General features: G+C 35.9%; 1 protein-coding gene across 2 annotated transcripts in view; it reads left to right on the top strand.

Annotated features, from left to right (window-relative positions):
* The first annotated feature begins 467 nt into the window (after nucleotides 1-467).
* The window catches only part of AP4E1 (adaptor related protein complex 4 subunit epsilon 1), a 66,601-nt gene continuing 45,885 nt past the window's right edge, over nucleotides 468-21,183 (top strand). For both annotated transcript variants that reach the window (XM_074327746.1, XM_019730653.2), the window contains exons 1-8: nucleotides 468-712; nucleotides 2,477-2,548; nucleotides 5,051-5,174; nucleotides 8,749-8,822; nucleotides 9,876-9,997; nucleotides 12,728-12,887; nucleotides 13,430-13,596; nucleotides 15,494-15,567. In XM_074327746.1, the coding sequence (XP_074183847.1) occupies nucleotides 563-712; nucleotides 2,477-2,548; nucleotides 5,051-5,174; nucleotides 8,749-8,822; nucleotides 9,876-9,997; nucleotides 12,728-12,887; nucleotides 13,430-13,596; nucleotides 15,494-15,567 (943 nt within the window). In that variant the 5' untranslated portion in view covers nucleotides 468-562. The remainder of the gene's footprint in view (nucleotides 713-2,476; nucleotides 2,549-5,050; nucleotides 5,175-8,748; nucleotides 8,823-9,875; nucleotides 9,998-12,727; nucleotides 12,888-13,429; nucleotides 13,597-15,493; nucleotides 15,568-21,183) is intronic.

The raw sequence follows: 21,183 nt of genomic DNA, 5'->3' as shown, positions 1-21,183 counted from the left end.
ATGGGTCCGCAGGACACTCGCACATTCACCACCAACCACCACAGACCCCAGCACCGCGTGGACCGCGTGGCGCGGAGCACCCGCGTCAATCCAGCCTCTCGGGGTTCGGTGGCGGTTGGGGGGCGGATTGCTTGTGGTCTATCAGTGAGCGGTGGCCAGGACTGTGCACCTCCCAACGCGGTCTTGGGCAGGGGCTGCTAAACCGAAAGGGAGACGTTGGAGGACCAACTGCAAAAGGGAGGAGCCAGAGGTCGTCCTCAGGAGAACCTGGTGATGAGCGGGATCCCGGGGTTGCCATCGAAAGCACCGAAGTCCCGCGCTTGGATTCCTCCACAGGATGCAACCCAGCGCGCAGGCGTGGCGAGCGGCTTTTCCTTCGCGTGGACTCTTGCGCTCCCCGGCGGCCTCTCTCGGAGACTACACTGTGTTTGTCCACCGGGGACGCGAATAAAGATTTCTTCTTCAAACAAACAGGAAGTGCCTACGGAGGCCGGGCGGGCGGCGGGGCACGAGCCGGGCATGAAGCCGGGCGGCGGCTGGAGCGCGGGCGGTGGCGGCGGCGATGAGCGACATAGTGGAGAAGACGCTGACGGCGCTGCCGGGACTCTTCCTGCAGAACCAGGGGGCTGGTGGGCCTGCGGCCGCCACGGCGTCCTTCTCTTCGCGGCTGGGCGGCCTCGTCCGCGGTATCACCGCGCTCACCTCGAAGCACGTAGGTGCCGGCCGGGCCGGGCCGGGAGGTCGGGGACGCCCGGAGGAGCCCCCCGCTCTGGGAGGCCCTGGTCCAGCGGCGAGCCCACGGGGTTGGTCCTCCCGCGGGGCTCAGGGACTGCTTGTGTGCCGGTCCGTTTTTGCGTCTGTCTGGAAGCGTCACTTACCCGAACTGATATTTGGGAGGCCGGGTTTCCACAGTTGGCCCGGACACTGACTCATTATGATCAGGGTGCAAATCTCTTTAATGTTTGAACCTCCATGTGTTTCCTGAACGTTGGAGTGCAAAGCTACCAATATGTATTTCGTAGTTTGTTTCGAGGATTAGATGAGACATCAAGCGTGCGAAAATACCAAGTGCAATAGAAGTGTCAGCATTATTTACCTTGAACAAAGTTTCCCTGCTCAGGTTCTTTCTCTCCCTCAGTTCTTTCAACTGCTAGATGTCACACACGGGAACTGACACTGCCATCAGAACCTGTTGTTGAATATCTTTGCAGAGCTTGAGGTTTTTACGTTAGACCAACGGGTAGAGGAGAGGAAAAGCATAATTCTCCCTAAATGTAAAATTTGCTGAGTAAGTCACTGCCTCAAATGGACTTTGAAAACGAGCAGTTATAATAGAAGTTATTAAGTTCCCAGACTTTTGGTGGTTGCACAGATTGTGTAAGATACTGATTCAGACTTCAGGGAGTTTGTCTTAAGAGATCACGTGTTATGTCATAATTTGTTCAAAAGATATTTCTAGAAGAAGTTATGTGGTAGACACAGAGGAAACAGTAAAACGCTTTTCCTTTTCCCTAGGAATTGGTCATACATCTTGGGTTTAAGACAGTGTAAGCAGTATTCAATGAAATAAGTGCCTGGAGAGAAGGAAAGACAAAGAGGGAAGGTTTCTTCTTCGAAGTGCTCTGAGTGTTTAAAATGTTGTTTTTAAACAAATAGGATGATGCCATGCTGGAGAGGGTCTGCTTCACATTCAGAATTCATATTTGTGGGCTTAATAGTCTTTGTCTTAATGTTTTGTTCTTTGCTAATTTTTATGAGATGCTGAATGAAATTAAAAATACTTTTGGTCTTAAATTGCGGTTTGAAACTGTACGTACGTTGTCTAAATGTGGCAGGACTTCACTAGTAGTTCTTGATTAGCCACCCGATTGACATTGTCTAATTAATTGTGTAATTTAAAGATAGCATTATGTTAGCCAAAAATAGGGCCAATTTTCAAGTGCTAACGGAGGTAAAACACAATACAGACCACATTAGTATGTTTATTGTGTGTGTTAGAGCAAGAGATGGAAAAGGATATGAGGAATAAGGAGAAAAGGATAGTGTAAGGGAAAAAGACCGATTTCTGTTTCTGACTTCTTACCCTTTTTCTCTATTCCATAAGATTTTAATTTTAAGGGGAGTGTGAGAATCTCATCCTGGGCCAGTATATGAATAATTTCTTTTCTACTTTCTTTCCACTGTTAATTTTTGTTTTTAAAACCACTTTTTGCTAAACTGTCCTTAAGGGGACAGTAACTGAGTGAAGGAAAGAGAAATGGTGGGTTAGACTGGAAATATTGAATCTTTCCAGGAATGATTCTGAGGGTTGGAGAAATGCCTTTAAGCAAATCTTAAGTACATACTTTTTATAACTCTCTTTTAAAATAATGTTTCTTTTTTATTGAAAGTATTATAAATTGCATTTTCCCCTTTAAAAACGTTATAGTTTTAAAAACACAGTTATTCATGTGTTTAAATATTTTCACTTTTATAGGAGGAAGAGAAATTAATCCAGCAGGAATTGAGTAATCTGAAAGCAACTGTTTCGGCTCCTACAACAACACTGGTAAGTTTGCATAATCAGTGCCAACACATATAGAATTTGAAATCTGGTCCATTATGGACTCGATAGTGGCATCTAATTGATCAGTTGCTAAAACCTAATTTATCATAATCACAATCTGTTATGGATGGTAGTGAGTCAGATATTAATTTTATTTAGCCTTTTATTATTGACTGGTTGTACTGGGAAAAGACCTGCTTGACAGAAATCAACTTAGCGCCAACATGATGATAATTACATAAATGTGGTAATACTCCTGGGTCCCCAGTGCTGATCTTATTGTTTTAATGTGCACATTAAAAGGTTAGGATATATCATTTAAAATAGTATTTTCAGACCTGAATTGATATATTGTAGATCTCATTTTACCATTACACATCTTGGAGTATAGACTGACTGACAAGGTAGAAAAAATGGTTTTCTTGCTGTAAAACTAAGTGTATTGCCCAGCAGCTAAGCCAAAATCCAATTGTTTTTAAACTTGGTTCCCTATAAGTTGATTTTTCAAACAACATTCAGCAACTGTTTAATGAGTGGCTATTATATGCAGGTTACTGTAGGGTTGTCCCTACATAGTTAGACTAAGACCTAGGATTTTTTTTTTCTTTCCTAATTTTAATGTTATTTCCCATAATGAGATTCTTCCAAGCGACATTTTTCAGCAAATATTTAGTAAGTACCTTTTGTGTGTAAGTCACTATGGGAATGTTCTCCCTCCTCTAATAAAAATATCGGGGTAATCATTTTGCATGCATAGATGTGTGTACATGAATAACACTTGTAAAGTCTGAGAGAATGTATATTTCCTTTTAGGATCATAATAATATGGGGACAAATGAAACTCAAAACATAGCTAATCTGATATCTCTGTGTATATATATGCTTGTGTATATACGTATGTGTATATCTGTATGTATAAAACCATTGTGCTTCATTGATAGAAATGTTAAGCAAAAATGGTTTCTCTCTTTTTATTTTGTTAGATTTCCATTTTCTGTAGCTAGTATTAATAAATAGAATTTTTATTGCTGCCAGGCATAAACCTGGCGAGGGCAGAACTAAGATAAATAGGTAGAAGTTAGGGAGGCAGAGTTTGGAAGGAAGAGTTTATAATTATGGCCACCCAACTCTGGGCATGCCTTACAGAGTAGTCTGCCCCTGAGATGGTCATGAAGAGGTTGGCTGAGTTCCTTAGAGAATTGTAAGGAGAATTCTTGCATTGGGGAATACACTTTATCTTCTAAAAATAAGAGAATAACAACATATGCAATACAATTTTACTTAAGGTTCATAGTGACTTACAAAAAATTCTGAGATATTTAACAAAATGTTACAAAACCCAGGTTGATACTTAATGGCTTAAATAATACTTTCCACTCCTAATAAACTTAGAAACCTTTTGAAGAGGGACTTCCAGTATCTTTTAATCTTTTTTCTTTCAGTATTTAGTAGTCTTAATGTGGTAATGAATTGACTTTTATTACTTTAAACATAAGTGACCTGAATTAAATCTTATTCTCCTAAGATTTTCCTATGGTTTCTTTTTAGACTTTTCATATTTATATATATACATGTATAAATGAAATGTTAACATCATTATCTTTAGTTTTAAAATATTTTGTTTTGTTTCCTAAGGATTGTGTGATTTAGTAATCCTGTAATATACTAATCCTCATTAATTTTTAAGTATTAAAATAGTCTGTGAGCTTTTCTTATTTTGAAACACATTTGTATTTTTTTATTTCTGATAAAAGTTTGCTGTAAGTATTGAGAATACCCAATGATGCAAATACTTAAAAAATGTAAATATTATCATACTAATAAAAGAAATTTATAGAATCTCTTAAAACACCTTACTTGCTTGTGTTGTAAATATTGAAAGACCCAGTTAAAAAATTAAAATATTGGAGTGGCTATACCATTATGCCCTTTAATTCATAATAATTACTAGAGTTGTTGAAAAATAAACCTATAAAGCAAACTATAGCATATTACATACAGCATAATAATTCTGAAGAAAGGCCACGTGCAATTTGGTTTTTAAATGTAAAAATATTTCATTACAGAAATTATTACCAACTTGTGGGAATTTTATGGATGTTTTCATTTGACAAAATATATTAAAATGGTATGCTGCATTCTAGAAGCCAAGTCAGATTACCATGGGTGAAATTTTATTTGAGGATCATGTGTCTCATGTTATAACCAAATTTTACATGAGAGGCACCTAGAATTAGAAATAGCTACAGTTGATTTATTTTATAGTGTTGCCACTAATAAAATTTTGAAATTATTTGACTAAAATGAATACCCTTGGTAGTTAAATTTGGGAGCAACTTTTATTTAAAAAGTCTGACTTTGGGTGATTATTTTATATATATATTTTCTCTTTGGTGCCAGGGTTAAAGGATTTCCCTGTTAAATGATTACCACATAATAAACATAATAAAATCAAAACCTATTTATTTATACAGTTACTGGATTTTTTTTTTTTTTTTTTTTTAGAAAATGATGAAGGAATGTATGGTAAGACTTATATATTGTGAAATGCTTGGATACGATGCTTCCTTTGGCTACATACATGCAATCAAGTTGGCACAACAAGGAAACCTTTTAGAAAAAAGAGTAGGTATGTATGTGTTGAAGACTTTATACTTAATGTAGTCCTTAAAAGTCCAGCTGTTGTGTAAAATGAATGACAACGTGTATGTAGTATGTTTTTAGAATACTGCTTTGTAATTCCCAAAGCTTTAAAAGATACTTCAAAAGTACTTCAAAAATCAAAGCCTATGAATGAAGTCAGTTTTCCTGATTCATAGCATTCATTCATAGGAGTTATAGAGAAGATTAAAAATTGCCTGTTCTTGTGATGGTGGTTAAATGACTATATACACACACATATATATATATGTATGTATGTATGTACCTGTATATATGTACACATATATATGTCAAAACTCAGTGAACTTGACACTTATAATGAGTGAGATTTCTTGTATGTAAATTATACCTCAGTAAAGCTGATTTTAAAAAAGTCTGTCTAACCTCAGAAATGTTAATGATCAGAAATGTTTCTTTATAAAATACAACCAAGATTGACTTGAATAATTTAAAATACACTGTTCTCAGTTTCACAAATGTTAGCTATGAGGATTACAGGCGTCTTTTTAAAAAATTTATCTCCGTAATCAATCTTCAGGGCTATTAGGAAAAACATCCTTTCAAGGAGTTAAATGTTCTATTCATACGGATTCAGCTAAATCAGAATCCCAAGAAGGAAGCAGTTTAGACTAGTATAGGAGTAGAACATGTTTATTCAGTGGAGTTGATTGTGTCATGTTGCCAAGGACCAACGTTCTTCACAAGTTATATAGACCTGTGCTGTCAGGTGCTGGGGTGGGGGTGGGAGATGTCTTGGTAACGATTCTGAGACTATATACACACAATATTTCACTTGTTGAATCTCACTCCACCAAATCCCCTTCCAACTTCTAGATTTGTTTTCTGCTTCCCTCCAAGTAGAATGTCTTCTGGCATCCTGTCTCTCCCTTTCCATATTCCAAATCAAGTTTTAACTCTTCTGTGGTCACTCAGGTGGCTCCTACCATCTGTTATCTTATGGTGTTGTCTTTTCATATATTAATATCTTAACTCCGAACTGATTTTAAGATCCTTAAAGGCAGGAAATTTTGAAAACAATAGATAGCCAATAAATACTAGATGGTTGGTGGTATAGTTATTTTGCACAACTGTTGGCTATATTCTGCTTTTTAGACTTTCGTAAATTTTTTTCATTTTCAATTTAATTCAATTTTTAAAATATGTGAAGTGTTACATGGTTCAAGAGTTAAGACCTTATAGAAGGGTGTAATCAGAGAAGTCTCACTTTCAACTCTAGCCCTTTTACCAAGTTTACCTCTTAGCCCCATATGTAACTATTAATGTTTTCATTAGTTTTTGATTAATCTTTTGTTTCTTTTTGAAAAAAAACAAGCAAATGCATGGGTACACACTCACACTCTTACAGGAAAGATAACATGCTATATAGATTATTCTATACCTTATTTTGACATTTTCATACTTTTGAACAGTTGCATAATTGGGTGGATGGGTATAACATAGTTTTTTCAGTCAGGTCCCTATTGGTGGACATATGGGTTGTTTTTTACTTTTGCTCTCATAAATAATGTTGCAACAAATAACCTACGTGTGTTTATTTGAAGTTATGAAGGCTTATCTTGAAAGCAACCTGAGTCATTTTTATTGAGGTTCATGGTCTTCCTTAGGGAAATATTTTATTGCCAACTAGATATCTGCAGGTATCAGATATTCTTTATGTGTGCTAATGAGTGGAAGTTCTTTTTTTAAGATAGCATTTAAGTCTTTTATGTCTTCATTCTGGTACTATTGCCTCATCCACTTTCCTGAGATTTCCAAAGCTAGTTTTGGTGCTTTCTCTGGTGGCGTATGCCTCATTTTTTATATGAATATTGTTGAATAGATAAAGTTCAGTAGCCATTAAGTCAGGCATTATGTTAGATGCTTTATTTTGTGACATAGTATATTCATTTTGCAGAGTAGAAAACTGAGCTTCAGAAAGGTCAAGTTACTTGTCCAAGGTCATGGAGCTAATGAATGAAGGAGTTGGAATGTGAACCAAAGTTTCTATGAGTCAAAGCCTGTATTCTTTTCTTATAGTTCACTCTTAGTCATTTCAAATATACTCTATAATCATAGTTGTTATTTGTTTTCCTGAAAACTTTTTCATTTTCTGAGTCACAGAAATCTTTTTCCTTGTTTCCTGATTGTCCAAACAGTTAGGAAATTCTTTGTAACAGAATTAAGGTTTCTCTGAGATTGTCTTTGGATTAATTTGTTGATCTTGTGCCTTGATATTGGTGACTTGGGTGTGGGTGATACCTTAGCTGAGCAGATGAGTTCTTAGCAGTCTGATAAGATCTGATTTCTGCTTTAATGCTCTCTAGGGTTTTTCTTATCTCTTTCTTGGCCCTAGTTAGTTGTTTCTTCTCTCTCATGATTGTGGGAGTAATAGCTCTGCTCTGACCTTCAGTGAAGATGTTGCAGTGGGTCACGCAGCTACTTGGTTGTGAAAATAGGAAGTTTCTACAGGTTTCCCATGTTCCCAACAGACACAGACAGTATGGATGCTGGTAAATGGTGGGGGAGTAGTTAACATTTGAATTCCTAACGAAAGGGCTGAAAGAATTGAGAAGAATGAAAAACAGTGAGGATGGGATTGAGGGAATAGGGCCTTAAGGTAGCCTGTGGAGAGACAGCCTAGGGGTTAAAAACATGAACTAACTCCTACTGACTGGGTTTCAGTCCTGGCTCCACCGTGTAATCACTGTAGACCGTGCGCAATTACCCTTTTTGGGCTTCATTGTTACATTGGGCATAATAATAATACCTACCTCATAGAGTTGTGAGGATTAAATGAGGTGAGGCTTGTAATGTACTTGACACATAGTAACTGTCTAACCAATGTTACCAGTGTGGAGGATGCCAGGAGAATGACACGGAGCATCTAGATTCCATGCACATGGCATTTGCCAAAGTATTAATGTGTTTCCTCAATGCTAAGGTGTACTTTTTGTTTTAATATTAAAATAAAAATGCATAAGTCGGTGAGTACATTTAATGGGGAAGACAAGTTTCTTTCCTCAGCGACTATTATTCACTCAGTAGTATATCTTCAAATTGAGAAAGTAAGGTATTGTTTATGGCTTAACGTGATTTGCGTCATATGGGTTTGTATTAGGTAGCTCATTCAGTAATAGAAAGAGCTAGTAACTCACTATTAACTGTAGTAGTTATTAGTTTTTGAATAATTACATGTTTGGCTACAAGATTAAAAATGTTTTGATTGTGGAGATTTGCACAGACAATAGAGACATATATTCCTACTGTCATTTACAGGACTTTAAGTTGGTACCTGTAGCCTCTTTTCCATTTCAAGTACGTCCTGAGAAATACATAATTCTGAAAGATTTCAGGATGAAGAACACCTGAAATCCTCCATTCCAAAGTTTTTGAAGTTCATATTTTGTAATTTGTTTTCATATTTACCTGTAACTGGTATCTTTGACACTTAAATTTTGGATCTATTTTTGCTTTGTTTAGCTTCTTGGGAAACGTTAATTTTTGACAGATAATAATGAAATTTTCCCCCTCAACTTTTATAGGTTATTTGGCGGTTTCTTTATTTCTACATGAAAGTCATGAACTTTTGCTTCTCCTTGTGAATACAGTTGTAAAGGTACTGTGTAATATGTTGGTTAATATGAAGCCTTAAATTATTTCTGCAGGCATCTGATATTTCTCCTCAATCATATTGAATTAGATATTTTTGAAGATTAGCTTACATAATGGGTTTAGAAAGATTTCTTAGATCAGTTTCTGCATTTGTAAAATGAGGATAATAAGGATAACAGGAGAACTTAACCAAGGTGTGAGGGTTAGATTGCTTCTGCTGCTGTTATTATTGTTTTATTTTAAAAAGCAGAGTTAGAATTATAATTCAGATCTCCAGACTCTCAGTGCAGTGTACTTTCCATGCTGTCGTATCATTCACTAGGATCTGCTCTAAAGGGATATAACTGAATAATTGAAATCTTTTAAATTCTAAAAGTCATTTTAAAGGAGAATAAAGTAATTGGGTAACTGAAATGTACAAGTAATAAAACCAATTTAATCCACACACAATATTATTCCCTGTTAAACTTTTAATCAGAATTGGTAATGAAGTATAATTGATTGTTGAGCTTTTCCATGATTATCTTGTGTCAGTCTTTTGATATGTGTTATGTCTGAATTTTAAGTCATATACTCTCTTAATGTGACTAGTAGCTTAAATTTTTCCAAATTCTCAAAAACACATTTTCAGGTTCTATTAGAATGATTTATAAACTTTATGTATATATGAATGCATTCATTTTGTTGTATATATTTGACTTTCTTTTAAACTTCCACTCATAATATTGATTAACAAGAAAAAATTCTTAAAATTGGTTTGTTGGTAGTTTAGAAAAGTTTTAAAAAGCTGTCATAAAGGAGATTACTTTGGCCAGTGTCAGAACAGAAATATAGTTTCCTTTTGGATCAGTTGCTTTTTGGGTATATTTATCTATTGACTCTATTAAGGCAAATGAAACAGATATTCCTATAAAATACGAGATAAGTGTTAATGTGCAACTTAATTATAAAGTTAGTATAAAACTATGAAGTATGTAGGACCATTGCAGTATTAAGCTTACTATCCCTAGCTTCGAAATTTGCACTGAATGTTTTCTTTGCTTAATAATTATGTCAGGACTTGCAGAGCACTAACCTGGTGGAAGTATGTATGGCACTTACTATTGTCAGCCAGATTTTCCCTCGAGAAATGATTCCAGCTGTTCTTCCATTAATAGAAGATAAACTTCAGCATTCTAAGTAAGTAAATTGTTTTTGGATAGCTGTCTATACTGTATATTTCAAAACAAAAATTTACACGAAAAAATTTATTGTAACTAACTTAATGCTACCAGGGTAGAGGGTATTCTTTGACTGCCAGCTATAATGTAAAAATCCGTGATAGCATTGTTCTTTATTTTTATGTGGGTTTAGAAAAATGTTCGGCAGCTTTCTAAAGTTAAACTGAGAAGACAGTGAGGCACTTAATGTCAGGAATCCTTGGCTTTCCTCCCACTTCTGCCACTAACCAGCAGTGGTCCTGGTTTTCCTTTGGCTGTGTGAGGTTGGTTGAAGCTCCTTAATGCTCACAAAGTTGTTTTGAGGATAAAATAAAATAATGGCAAACATTTGGAAATGACTCAAGTGCTATCAGTGGAGAGCTTCAGTGTACTGGGGGTACTTTTATATCAAAACTGCAGCATTTAAATTCTATTTTATAGCAGAATACCCCAATAAATCTTAATCACAATATTTTGCTAATCTTATCTTGTACAGTTCCTTAACTTTCTGCTTAATGCTTGGCTTATCTTTTCACCATACTTGAATTATTTTGTTTTTGACCGTACCTCTTCATAACCTTTAAAGCTAGGAAAAAGTTCACAATATTTTCCATATTTCCTTTGTGATTACAGTATTATAGTTACATGTACATTCTTGATAAATATATTTTTGTTACTCATACAATATTTCTTTATTTCTTATGTTTTAAGTCAGTATTTTTAGTGTTCTAAGATTATAAAATGTTGACTTAACGGTTTGTCATTTTTTAAGAAATCTTGGACCGTGAATCTTCCAGCTAAAATGATAGTTTTGGTAAGAATGATAGAATAACTTGTTGGGTTTTTCAGACTTGCTATAATATTATATGTCAAATCTGTATTTAAAACAAATGATGGGTATAGACAATTATTGAAAATAAAATATTAGCTTTTCTTAATTATAGGTTGATCTGATCATAGCAGAGCATATTTTTATATAATTTTTTCCATAACACCAGTGTTTTGTGGTAATTATATTTAACCCTTTACTGTATGTAATCCTTCTGAGAATTGATTTTTTTCCTTATTGCTTTCCATTTACCTTTTCAATTTTCTCCTTATTGCTTCCCATCTACTCTAATTTCAAATCTTGGCCTCTCCAGTCTTTTACTAGAGTTTAGACTTTTGTTTGTTTGTTTATTTTTTTTGTTTAGAATTTAGACTTTTTGAAACCCTGCTTCTGCAGTTATGGCCATACCTAACTCCGTGCTGTGCAGTAAAGACCTAAAGCATATGGGGCAGAGCTACAGGTGGGCCAGTAAATGTCACAAAGATGTGAGACAGGGGTTAGACTCGACTTTTGAATCCCTGGCTGTATGCCAGCATGCCAGACCTGGAGCTCAAATCCAGATCTCTTGATGTCTTGTGTTAGTACCACCACATAGGGCCAGACTTAGGGATTCCTGAGCCTGTTCAGTTTCTATTCTGTTTCCTCACCTCATTTACCTACTCTCTCCCAGAACTAATATTGATTAACATCCAATAGCAATACACTGGGATGTAGTTTATAGTTACCATAGTATTAATACTACTGGCAAATCTCTTATTAATCTGATTTTTTTCTATATGAAAAGAATTTTCCATCATGGCATAATTTGCATAGATAGATAGTGAATTGTTTGTTAATGGAATGTAGCAGAGACTGGATGACCATTTGTTAGAAATAGAAGGTATTCTTAAGTGGAACACAGAGGATTGCATTGAATAATCTCAGTTTTGAGAGTCTTGATTGTAGTTAACAGAAATACATATTAAGGAACCCTAAAAGTAAAAACTTCACTTTTGTGACATTTGTTGTTAGTGAGCACTGCCCTCTTGTCTGCAAATGTAAGATGTGTAGAAATAGGCATGAGAGAGAATAACAAGGAATATACTTCCTTGAAAACTACATTATGAACAGAGGATAGCAACTTTATTTTTGCTTGTGTGCTAGACATTATCTGTGACAAATGAAATGCGAGTCTGGTGTATGCTTTCTTCTTCATTGTAACGAGGTTTTTGAAACGAGCTGGGCAAGGAGAGAAGTAATATCGTTTATTGTGAGTCCCTCCTGTACTTCCCTGTCTACCTAAAGTATTTGAAATATGCTTGCCCATGATATAAAAAAAGAAATGTGAAAATCCAGAATGTTGAAGAGACTTTTAATATTAATAAACAGACTACTATTACTAGCTGAAATGACGTCTTACTGGTTTAAACTTACTATTGATTCTTTTCCCAATTTCTAGAGATACGGCTTTCAGAAATGGAATTTCTGAAATTAAGGAATTTGTTTATCTTTCTTCTTTGTTCTGGTTTCAAAAGTAATATATACTTGTTACCAAAAAAATTCCATAGCTAGAGAAATACATACTATGAGCAGTTTAAGTCTCTTGAGGTCGTCTCTCCTAGAGATACCCACTTTTTATAATTTGGTGGATTAGAATAAAGAAGTTAATAATAAATGTGTAATTCTCTCTTTGGTTTTAGATTAAGGTGATAACTGATAGACCATGTTTCCCCGAAACTGGGTCTTATATTAACTTTTGCTCCAAAAGACGCATTAGAGCCGATGGTCCGGCTAGGTCTTATTTTTGGGGAAACACAGTATTGAAATCATCTGGTGCATAATCTTCAAATTAAATGCCTGACAATTTAGATGGCTTGTTTAGATTTCATTTTTTATCTTTAGGGAGATTATACGAAGAAAAGCTGTTTTGGCATTGTACAAATTCTATCTCATTGCTCCTAATCAAGTACAGCATATCCATATTAAGTTTCGGAAAGCACTTTGTGACAGAGATGTTGGGGTCATGGCTGCTTCCTTGCACATATACCTTAGGATGATTAAGGTAAGTTGGAAATTTCAGCAGGTACTGAGTAGTTACCATCAGAAAAAAATGTAAGTTTGGAATTAAAAGAAAACTCAGATTTTTTAGTAAAATGCTTAATATTTCAAGTTTTTATTACTGACTTTTTAATAGTAATTTTTACAAGTTATTGAAAGCATGAATTGTAGGCACATTACAGAATTAGTCTTTTTTCGATGCCTAAAATTTTTTAATGTTACTAAAGAAGCATCGAAAAATGGTAGCTAAGGACAGCAATTGAAATTTGCAGATGTGTGGTTTTTCAAGCAGTGACTCTTATACAACTTCATGGGACGCATAATAGCTTATAAAAAAGAAGAGAGCCAGTGGGGGTTGTGTAAGGTATAGACTACAATGTTGAAACCATACATTGAAACTGTGTCAGATGAGGAAAGAAGAGTTGAATGGTATGGTAAAAAAATTTTTCTAAATGGTGATATTAAGTTGGATTCTATATGGCATTTCAACCATGTCTATTTTATATTTGAGAAGACATTAACAGAAAGTTTGTTTTTTCGATGTAGGAGAATTCATCTGGATATAAAGACTTGACTGGGAGTTTTGTAACAATTTTGAAGCAAGTAGTTGGAGGAAAGCTCCCAGTGGATTTCAATTACCACAGTGTGCCAGCACCATGGTTACAAATTCAGCTCTTGAGAATACTAGGACTTCTAGGAAAAGACGATCAAAGGTAAACTAAGTAAGTTTGATAGCCTTAGGCTTTAGTCACCTATGGGTTTCATGATAAGCCAGATTCTCCCAAAGCTTGATTGGCTTAATGGTGATAAATAAGCCACTGTAAAAAGTATATAAATTCAGGTTTCTGGGATAATCCTGGCTGTCTGCTTATCTAAACCCTATGAAGCTTTATGTGTTCTGTGAAGCTTTCTTAATCACTCTGGTTTCCAGGTGGGGAAACTTTCTGTCGAGGGCCAGATAATAAATATTTAGGCTTTGTGAGGTGTATGTTGTCTGTTGCAGCCATTCACCTCTGCTATTGTATAGCTCAAAAACAACCATAGGCAGCCATAGACATACATAAATGAGCATAGCTCATTAAAAAAAACACACAACTTTTTATGGACATTAAAACTTGAATTGGGGCAGCTGGTTAGCTCAGTTGCTTACAGTACAGTGCTCTTAACAATAAGGTGCCGGTTTGGTTCAGTACCCATATGGGCCACTGTGAGCTGCGCCCTCCACAACTAGATTGCGATAACTATTTGACTTGGAGCTGATGGGTCTTGGAAAAGCACTCTTAAAAATAAATAAAAGTTAAAAAAAATTCTGTTTAAAAAAAAACACAAATAAAAAACTTGAATTTCATACACTCTTTATGGGTCATGAAATGTTATTATTTTGATTTTTTTTCCCCCCAAGCATTTAAAAATGTAAAAACCATTCTTAGCCTGCAGTCATACAAAACAGACCACTTGCCAGATTAGGCCTGTGGACTATGATTTGCTGACTGTTGCTCTAGCTGGATGTGAGTGCTTCACCTTCTTAATTCATTTGTCTGAATTGCTTTTAACCAATGATTTATATTAAACTTTTTCATGGTTATTTTTCCAATTATGTATGTTTTTGTAATTTTTTATTTTGCCGTAGTTTTTCAAATTTATGGAAAAGTTCCAAGAATAGTACAAGGAACTCTTTTATGCCCTTTGCCTAGATTCATGAATTACTTGCATTTGCTTTATCACTCAGCAGCCCCTGGCAGCACTCAGCAGCCTGTGGCAGCTGCCCACGGTACCTCACGGCAGCTCACACCAAGCTGCTCACGGCAGCCCAGCTCCAGGGAGAGCTGTTGTTCACAGTCTTAACCGTAGAGGACACAGCTCACTGGCCCATGTGGGAATTGAACTGGCGACCTCGGTGTTAGGAGCACAGGGCTCCAACTACCTGAGCCACTGGGCTGGCCTGAGAAGCCATAATTTTCACAGTGGCATTTTGGAGAGGACTTTCTAGGTTTGGAATATGAGTGCTAGGGCTCTATAAAGCACTGTGTTTTCTTACAGTATCTGCTTCCACCCAGTTATTGTAACTGTAATCTGATCATAAAGAGAGGAATGTCCAAATTTGTTAATTCCACAAAATATATTTATATGTAACATAAATGAAAGTTAAAGTTTTCTCTCTGAAGAACCTAGTGCTGCTCAAAGAAAGACTAGTATTTGAATACTTTAAAAAAATTATGTGGTTAAAATAATACTGTCTGAAATGATCTGGATATATGAAATATTATTGTAGTAACCTGAATCAGAAATATTTTATTACAAGGAAAAGGATAAAAGATAGTATATTCAACCAAACAAAAACCTGATTTGCAAACTAAGTGCAGGTTGAGCAAGAGGTTGATTGAATTATGTTTATCTTCATTGACTAGTTAACATTGATAAAGCAGAAGTTAAACTCATGAAAAAGAGCAAATGGAATCTTTAAGGAGTAAAATTCCCATAACTTCATAAAATGAATTTTTTCCACTTTTCTGTAGATCCTCAGTTTTAAAGAAAGAGGAGTTTGAAAAACTATGTTTTATTGGGTTATAATACTATAATTCTACTGCAAATAAAATATCTTTTAAACAGGACAAGTGAAATAATGTATGATGTTCTTGATGAATCCTTACGAAGAGCCGAGTTAAATCACAATGTCACATATGGTAGGTAACATATGTAAATGCTATTCTAATGACTAGCAGTGTTTTCCAGTATTATAGCTGCGTTTGTGTTAGAATACTACAAATTCCAGTGGAACTTTATGTTAATTTTTAAGGTGATTCTTTGGGTTATTATTTTTCAATGGAAGCATTGAATAACTAATAGAAATAATTTTCAATTAAGGCATTTTAAATGTTGATCTAAATTCATTATTATATAATATTTCTCCTTTTTAAAACTTTATTTTTTTAGAGAAATTGTCTTTATTGAAAATATTCATCAACTTAGTAGACCTGTTCCATATTTAAGAAGACGATTCTTAAATCAGTCAGCTAGTTGTCAAATATTTATTAGATTTCTGTTATTTATCAGGCCCTGTGCAAGATGCTTGGAATACAGCTGTGAATAAAACAGTACAATCATTGAGCTCACATAATAGACAGATAGGAACAGGTGCTGTAAATTCTATAAAGGAGAATTACAGGGTACTGTGGGAGAATGTAGCAGCTAGTCTTAGATGAGGGGAGAACAAAAAAGGTTTTTAAGGAAAAGTGATATTCAAGAACACAACTGAAGGATGAGTAGGACATAGATAAGGGTATATGTGGAATAATAACATACTATTTTGTGAAGAGACAATACCTGTGTATATACAATTTTATACAATTCACAGAGTAATTCAGTGATAGGAGATAAGACTAAGTTGGGGAGGAGGGTGGAGAACTGAGAAAAGTAATCAAAAAATCTTCCAATTTAGTAGCTAACGAGTTCTTTATTGATCAGTCTGAGAAAGCTCAGTGAAGAAATTGGGATATTTGGAGATATTTAAAAGATAGAAGTAAAGCAGTTTGAATTTTGTATGTTACGGAGAAGAGCAGTAGAAGAGGCATTGAGAGCTATATTAGGTTGGTGCAAAAGTAATTGTGGTTTTTGCAATTTTTAACCTTTTAAACCGCAGTTACTTTGCACCAACCTAATAACTCAAATGAAAAGTCATTTCATAATCTGGTGAAGTACTGTGAAGTAGGGGATGAAGAGCATTTCTTGTTTTTTCAGACAGTGGTAAACTGGGGATCTTTAAGGACAGTGATGGTAGAAGTATAGGGTAGACTAGAGGGCAGAAATTGAACTAGTTTAACTATAGTATAAAAGTGCTTGACAAAGATGCAGTGGGAATAAAGAGAAAAGATTGTATGCATAAGACTAGTACAGGGAAAATCACATGGTAGTGAATTAGGATAGTAAATTTAAAAGGATAGCTTTGTGTTTTGTAGTGTAAGTGGTAATTAAAGGCAATATGAGTGGTTTATTCATTTGTTCAACCAGTATTTATTGAATGCCTACAAAACAAAGACTTGATTTGTAAACTAGGTATAGATTGAGGAGTTACTTGACTTGTTATTCCTCCATGCTAAGTGTGGGAGATTAAAGGAAGGGTAAGGTAGACACAGGCCCTGCCCTTATGCGTGTATGGTATAATGAGCAGTTGATACGATCTCGGATCCTGCTATGTAAAGAAGAGTAAGGGGCCAGAGGTAAGGATGACCCTTACTGAGGCAGGTGGTTTGGCTAGCAGCTGTCAGAAGATCCAGAAAAGTGTCCGAGTCTCTGCAGGCAGCTAAAATAAGTGAAAAAGTTTTGCTTGAGATATAATCAGTGTCTAGGATAAGAGTTTGAAAGGCTCTCAACGAATTCAGTTTAAAATTAGTTAAGAATCGGTTTTTCTTTTTCTTGAAGACAGCTTTTTTTTTTTTTGTAATTGACATTTCAGCTTTAATTTTTTTATTTTTTTGAATAGGTAATATATGCACATGGTTCAAAATTCAAAAGGTACAAAAGGGTATACAGTGAACAGTAAGTGTCCGTTCGATCTTTGTCACCCACCACCCAGTTCCCCTTCCTGGAAATAACCACTGTTACCTGTTCCTTTTGATCTGGAGAATACTGTATACCTGATGAAATATTTTTTAATGTTCTCCACTAGGACACCCTTCTCTGACTAAAACTGCTGCAACCAACACCAACAATTTGTTTCTTTGTAGGCTGTCAGTCCATTGTTTCATCTTGCCACAGAAACCTTCTGGTTTCTGTTCTGTTTATTTCCTTTATTCATCTTTCCATTGTTATGCTTTTACCCTATATTTGTATTAATAGAGTTTATAGTTTCCATTGATTTCATCAATAGTAGAGTATTCTCTAGTAATCCTAATAGAAAAATTTTACTGCTTCAGATTGTGAATTTTAAATTACAAACTTCATAAGGGCAGGGACTGTGTCTGTCTTAGTGACCAGTATGTCCCAGTAACTGGCACTGGGTTAATCAATGAGTGTTCCATTTTAACTGAATTGAAGGAAGAGAAAGTTGTTTTACTTTTACCAATTACCTGTCTGATTAGGTGTCAGTCTTAACACTTTCTAAACCATATTTTTATGAGAGTTCCATTATTATAACTTACCTTAGTGTCAAATCATAGAAATAATAATAAATCACACCAAAGACATTTATTGAGTATCTGCTATGTGCCAGGCATTGTATAAAGTGTTGTAGAGGATATGAAGAAGTATGAAATGTAATCTTTGCCTTCAAGGAATTTACATTATAATGGAAGAGATAACTTTTTATGAAAGCATAATAGCAGTATAAGGCAGAATGCAAAGAGGTGGTACAGGGAATAAATATTACAGAAATAGTAGCCATCACTGTGGGTCTGAGGGCACACATAAAGATTTATTGATGTAATAGGACCCTGAAAGGTAGGTAGGATTCATAGCCAGAAGGCAGGTTGAAAGGGGTTCTAGAAAGAGGGAACATGACAGAAAGTGCCAAAATGGGGATGGTTAAAACAGTTTCAGAGAACTGACTCACCCGCCTGAATGGGCGATTCATAGTGGGAGCAGTGGCAATGCCTCATTGTGGCGGTGTTCTCATGGCAGCCAAATGAGTTTGGACTTCATACTGTGTAAATCTGAAGTACAGAAGATTTTTGGGCAGGGTACTGATAAGAATGACATTTTTAGTAAACTAGTAAATTGGGAGTACAAGAGACAGAATGATCAGAAATAATAGAAGTACCTTTCTCTGTTTTTCCTACTAAGTACGCCTGAAAACCCTGGAAATTATATGTAGAATGAATGTAAGACTCTGAAAGGTGGGACAATGGAGGTGGACTAGTTAGGGATCCTGGGATGCAAGGAAGGACAACACGGTGAGCACCCTAGGTTTTCTTTTTGTCTTATATACCTCAGACTGGATACTGGAGAGCCAGCAACAGGTGCAGGCCAAACATGCCCCAAGAAAAGCCTGCTCTCTCGCCAAAGGACCAAGAAGAAAAGGGCAAACTAGCAAGACAGAAACTTTTTAGACAATAGCCCCTCTATTCCAGCCAACTAGTGTACAGAAATAACTATGGGTCCACCCAGTACAGCAAGGCTTAGTGGAGAGCTGATATTTCCACCCTCACAGGTATAAGGAGGCGCTTGAATCCTCCCACTAGGCTGGTGACAGAGAAGCCCAAGAGAGGAGCGGGAATTTCATCCCTGCTAGGTGTTAACGACACCCAGCACCTCATTGTCAGTGGAGATGATGTGGGAAGCCCCGATTTCACATTATCCAGGACTAGGAAGTAACTAGTACGTCTCCCCTCTTTGCTGGGTAGGTGTCAGAGGAAGCCTAGTGGAGTGTAAAGACTTTGATCGCTGGTCAGGGGTACTGAGGCCACCCCTGCAGTGTCAGTGGAGGCCACACTGGGAGCAGTAATGATGTGTCCCTCCTTCTCCCAACAGGGTAATATCAGCAGATACTCGCATCCCCCACCCAGAAGGAACCAGGATCCCCTCCTCTCAGAGTGTCAGGAGCAAAGTGGAGGACCTGGACTTCCACCCCCACTGGCAGTACCCTCAGCTCCCTGCCAGAGTCGTGTCAGTAGATAGAGACATAACATTTAAAATGAAAGTAAAGTCTAGTCTGAAGGATAAGGTAGCAGTAGAACTTCAAATTTTGTGCATATTCTAACCCAAAATATCTGTGATAAACCAGTGTAACAGATTTTAGAATGTTACTAATTTTTAATTTGGTAATAGTTATTTGGTGGTGTTTTGGTTACGACCTGGGTTCCTCCGGAAGAGTAAGTACAGCTCTACGTTGTATGTTTAGCAATCCTCCCTCAGAAGCACTTTTAACTACTGCAGAGGAGACAGCAGAGTGGCTGCTTTTTCATTTATGGACTTATACTCACATATTTGTAGCGCTGGAGAATAAAGGGACTTTGGGTGGGAATTTAAAGACCTACTAAATTCATTTTCAGCTCATTTATGCCTAAATTGACTACAAAGTGCAATTTTGAACTATACTAGCTTTCCAGAAATCTTATGAGCATCTATATATAGAACTTTAGATTTTAAACTCCTGTATATAGAAGTTTAGTTTAGGTGGGTAATGAGAATCTTTTGTAGTAAAATAATTTGATAGCAGGAAAGTTCTGAAATGGCAGGAATCCATAAAGGAAAATATGTCAATTATGATAGTGGAGCATCATCATTTTAAATTTTGCTTAGAACTGTCATGTTAGTTCAGGATTTGGCAAACTTTCTGAGAGCCAAATCGCAAATATTTTTGGCTTCATAAGTCACATAGGTTTCTGCCACTATTCTCCTTTGGCTTTTCTTTACAACCTTTAAAATAAATAATTGTAACCTGAAACTAATATAATGTTATATACTGATATAAATTATATCTCAATTAAAAAATATAAAAACCATTCTTAGTTCACAGGCTTGCAAAAATAGACTGAGGTCTGAATTTACTGGTAGTTTGCCCATGCCTGCCTTCGCTGATTAGTTAATTGACCAAGACTCTCTTTGTTTAGTTCATAAAGTTGTGAAGTCATAGCACAAAGACATTTTATAGCACAACATCTGAATATACAAAATATCTTTTTAGGTTCAATTAACTTACTTTGTAGGTTTTCCTTTAATAAAAGTCAATTCCCTTTTTAATAAGAAATTATATTTCTGATTTTTCTCTCCTTGTATAGAAAGGGTTTATATAAAGCTTTTTACACAAAATTTATGTGTGCCTCAATTGGTAGGCAACTTAGCAATGTAAAACATTAGTAGTTGAATAATCAGGATCTATCTTGTATGTAAAGAAGTGTCCGATCTTTATGTTTTAAGCTTTTGGAAATACAGAAGGAGTGATTCTGTCAAGGACACTTGATGTGCTTCAACTTGTAGTAGAACTGTTTTTAAGTCTACTGATTCTGTGTCTCGCTTCTCATGCTGCGATTCCAGTAGGACCTGCAGGACTTAATGGTGCCTCTCTCAGTGATTCCTTTTTACCACGGCAAAGCTCCAGCATGGCAAAGCTCCTTGACTTAGTGTCCACTTTGATCTTCTGTTTTAGCTATCAGATGTTTGACCATATGAAAAAATCAAATGTGAACACTATCAAGATGTTCAATAGATTGTTCTATATTCTTTGATGTTAATACTGAAGAAATGACTTGAGGATTTTTGAACAGTGGCCCTACTTTGAAATAAATGTTAGAGCATCCGCAAATGATTATATTAATGTAAACCACTTTGAAATAAACCACATAGACAGTTCCTGTGTATAAGTG

The sequence above is a fragment of the Rhinolophus sinicus genome, linkage group LG03 (assembly GCF_036562045.2).
Source record: "Rhinolophus sinicus isolate RSC01 linkage group LG03, ASM3656204v1, whole genome shotgun sequence".
Classification (NCBI taxonomy): Eukaryota; Metazoa; Chordata; class Mammalia; order Chiroptera; family Rhinolophidae; genus Rhinolophus; species Rhinolophus sinicus.
This window is presented reverse-complemented; position numbering and strand designations above follow the sequence as displayed.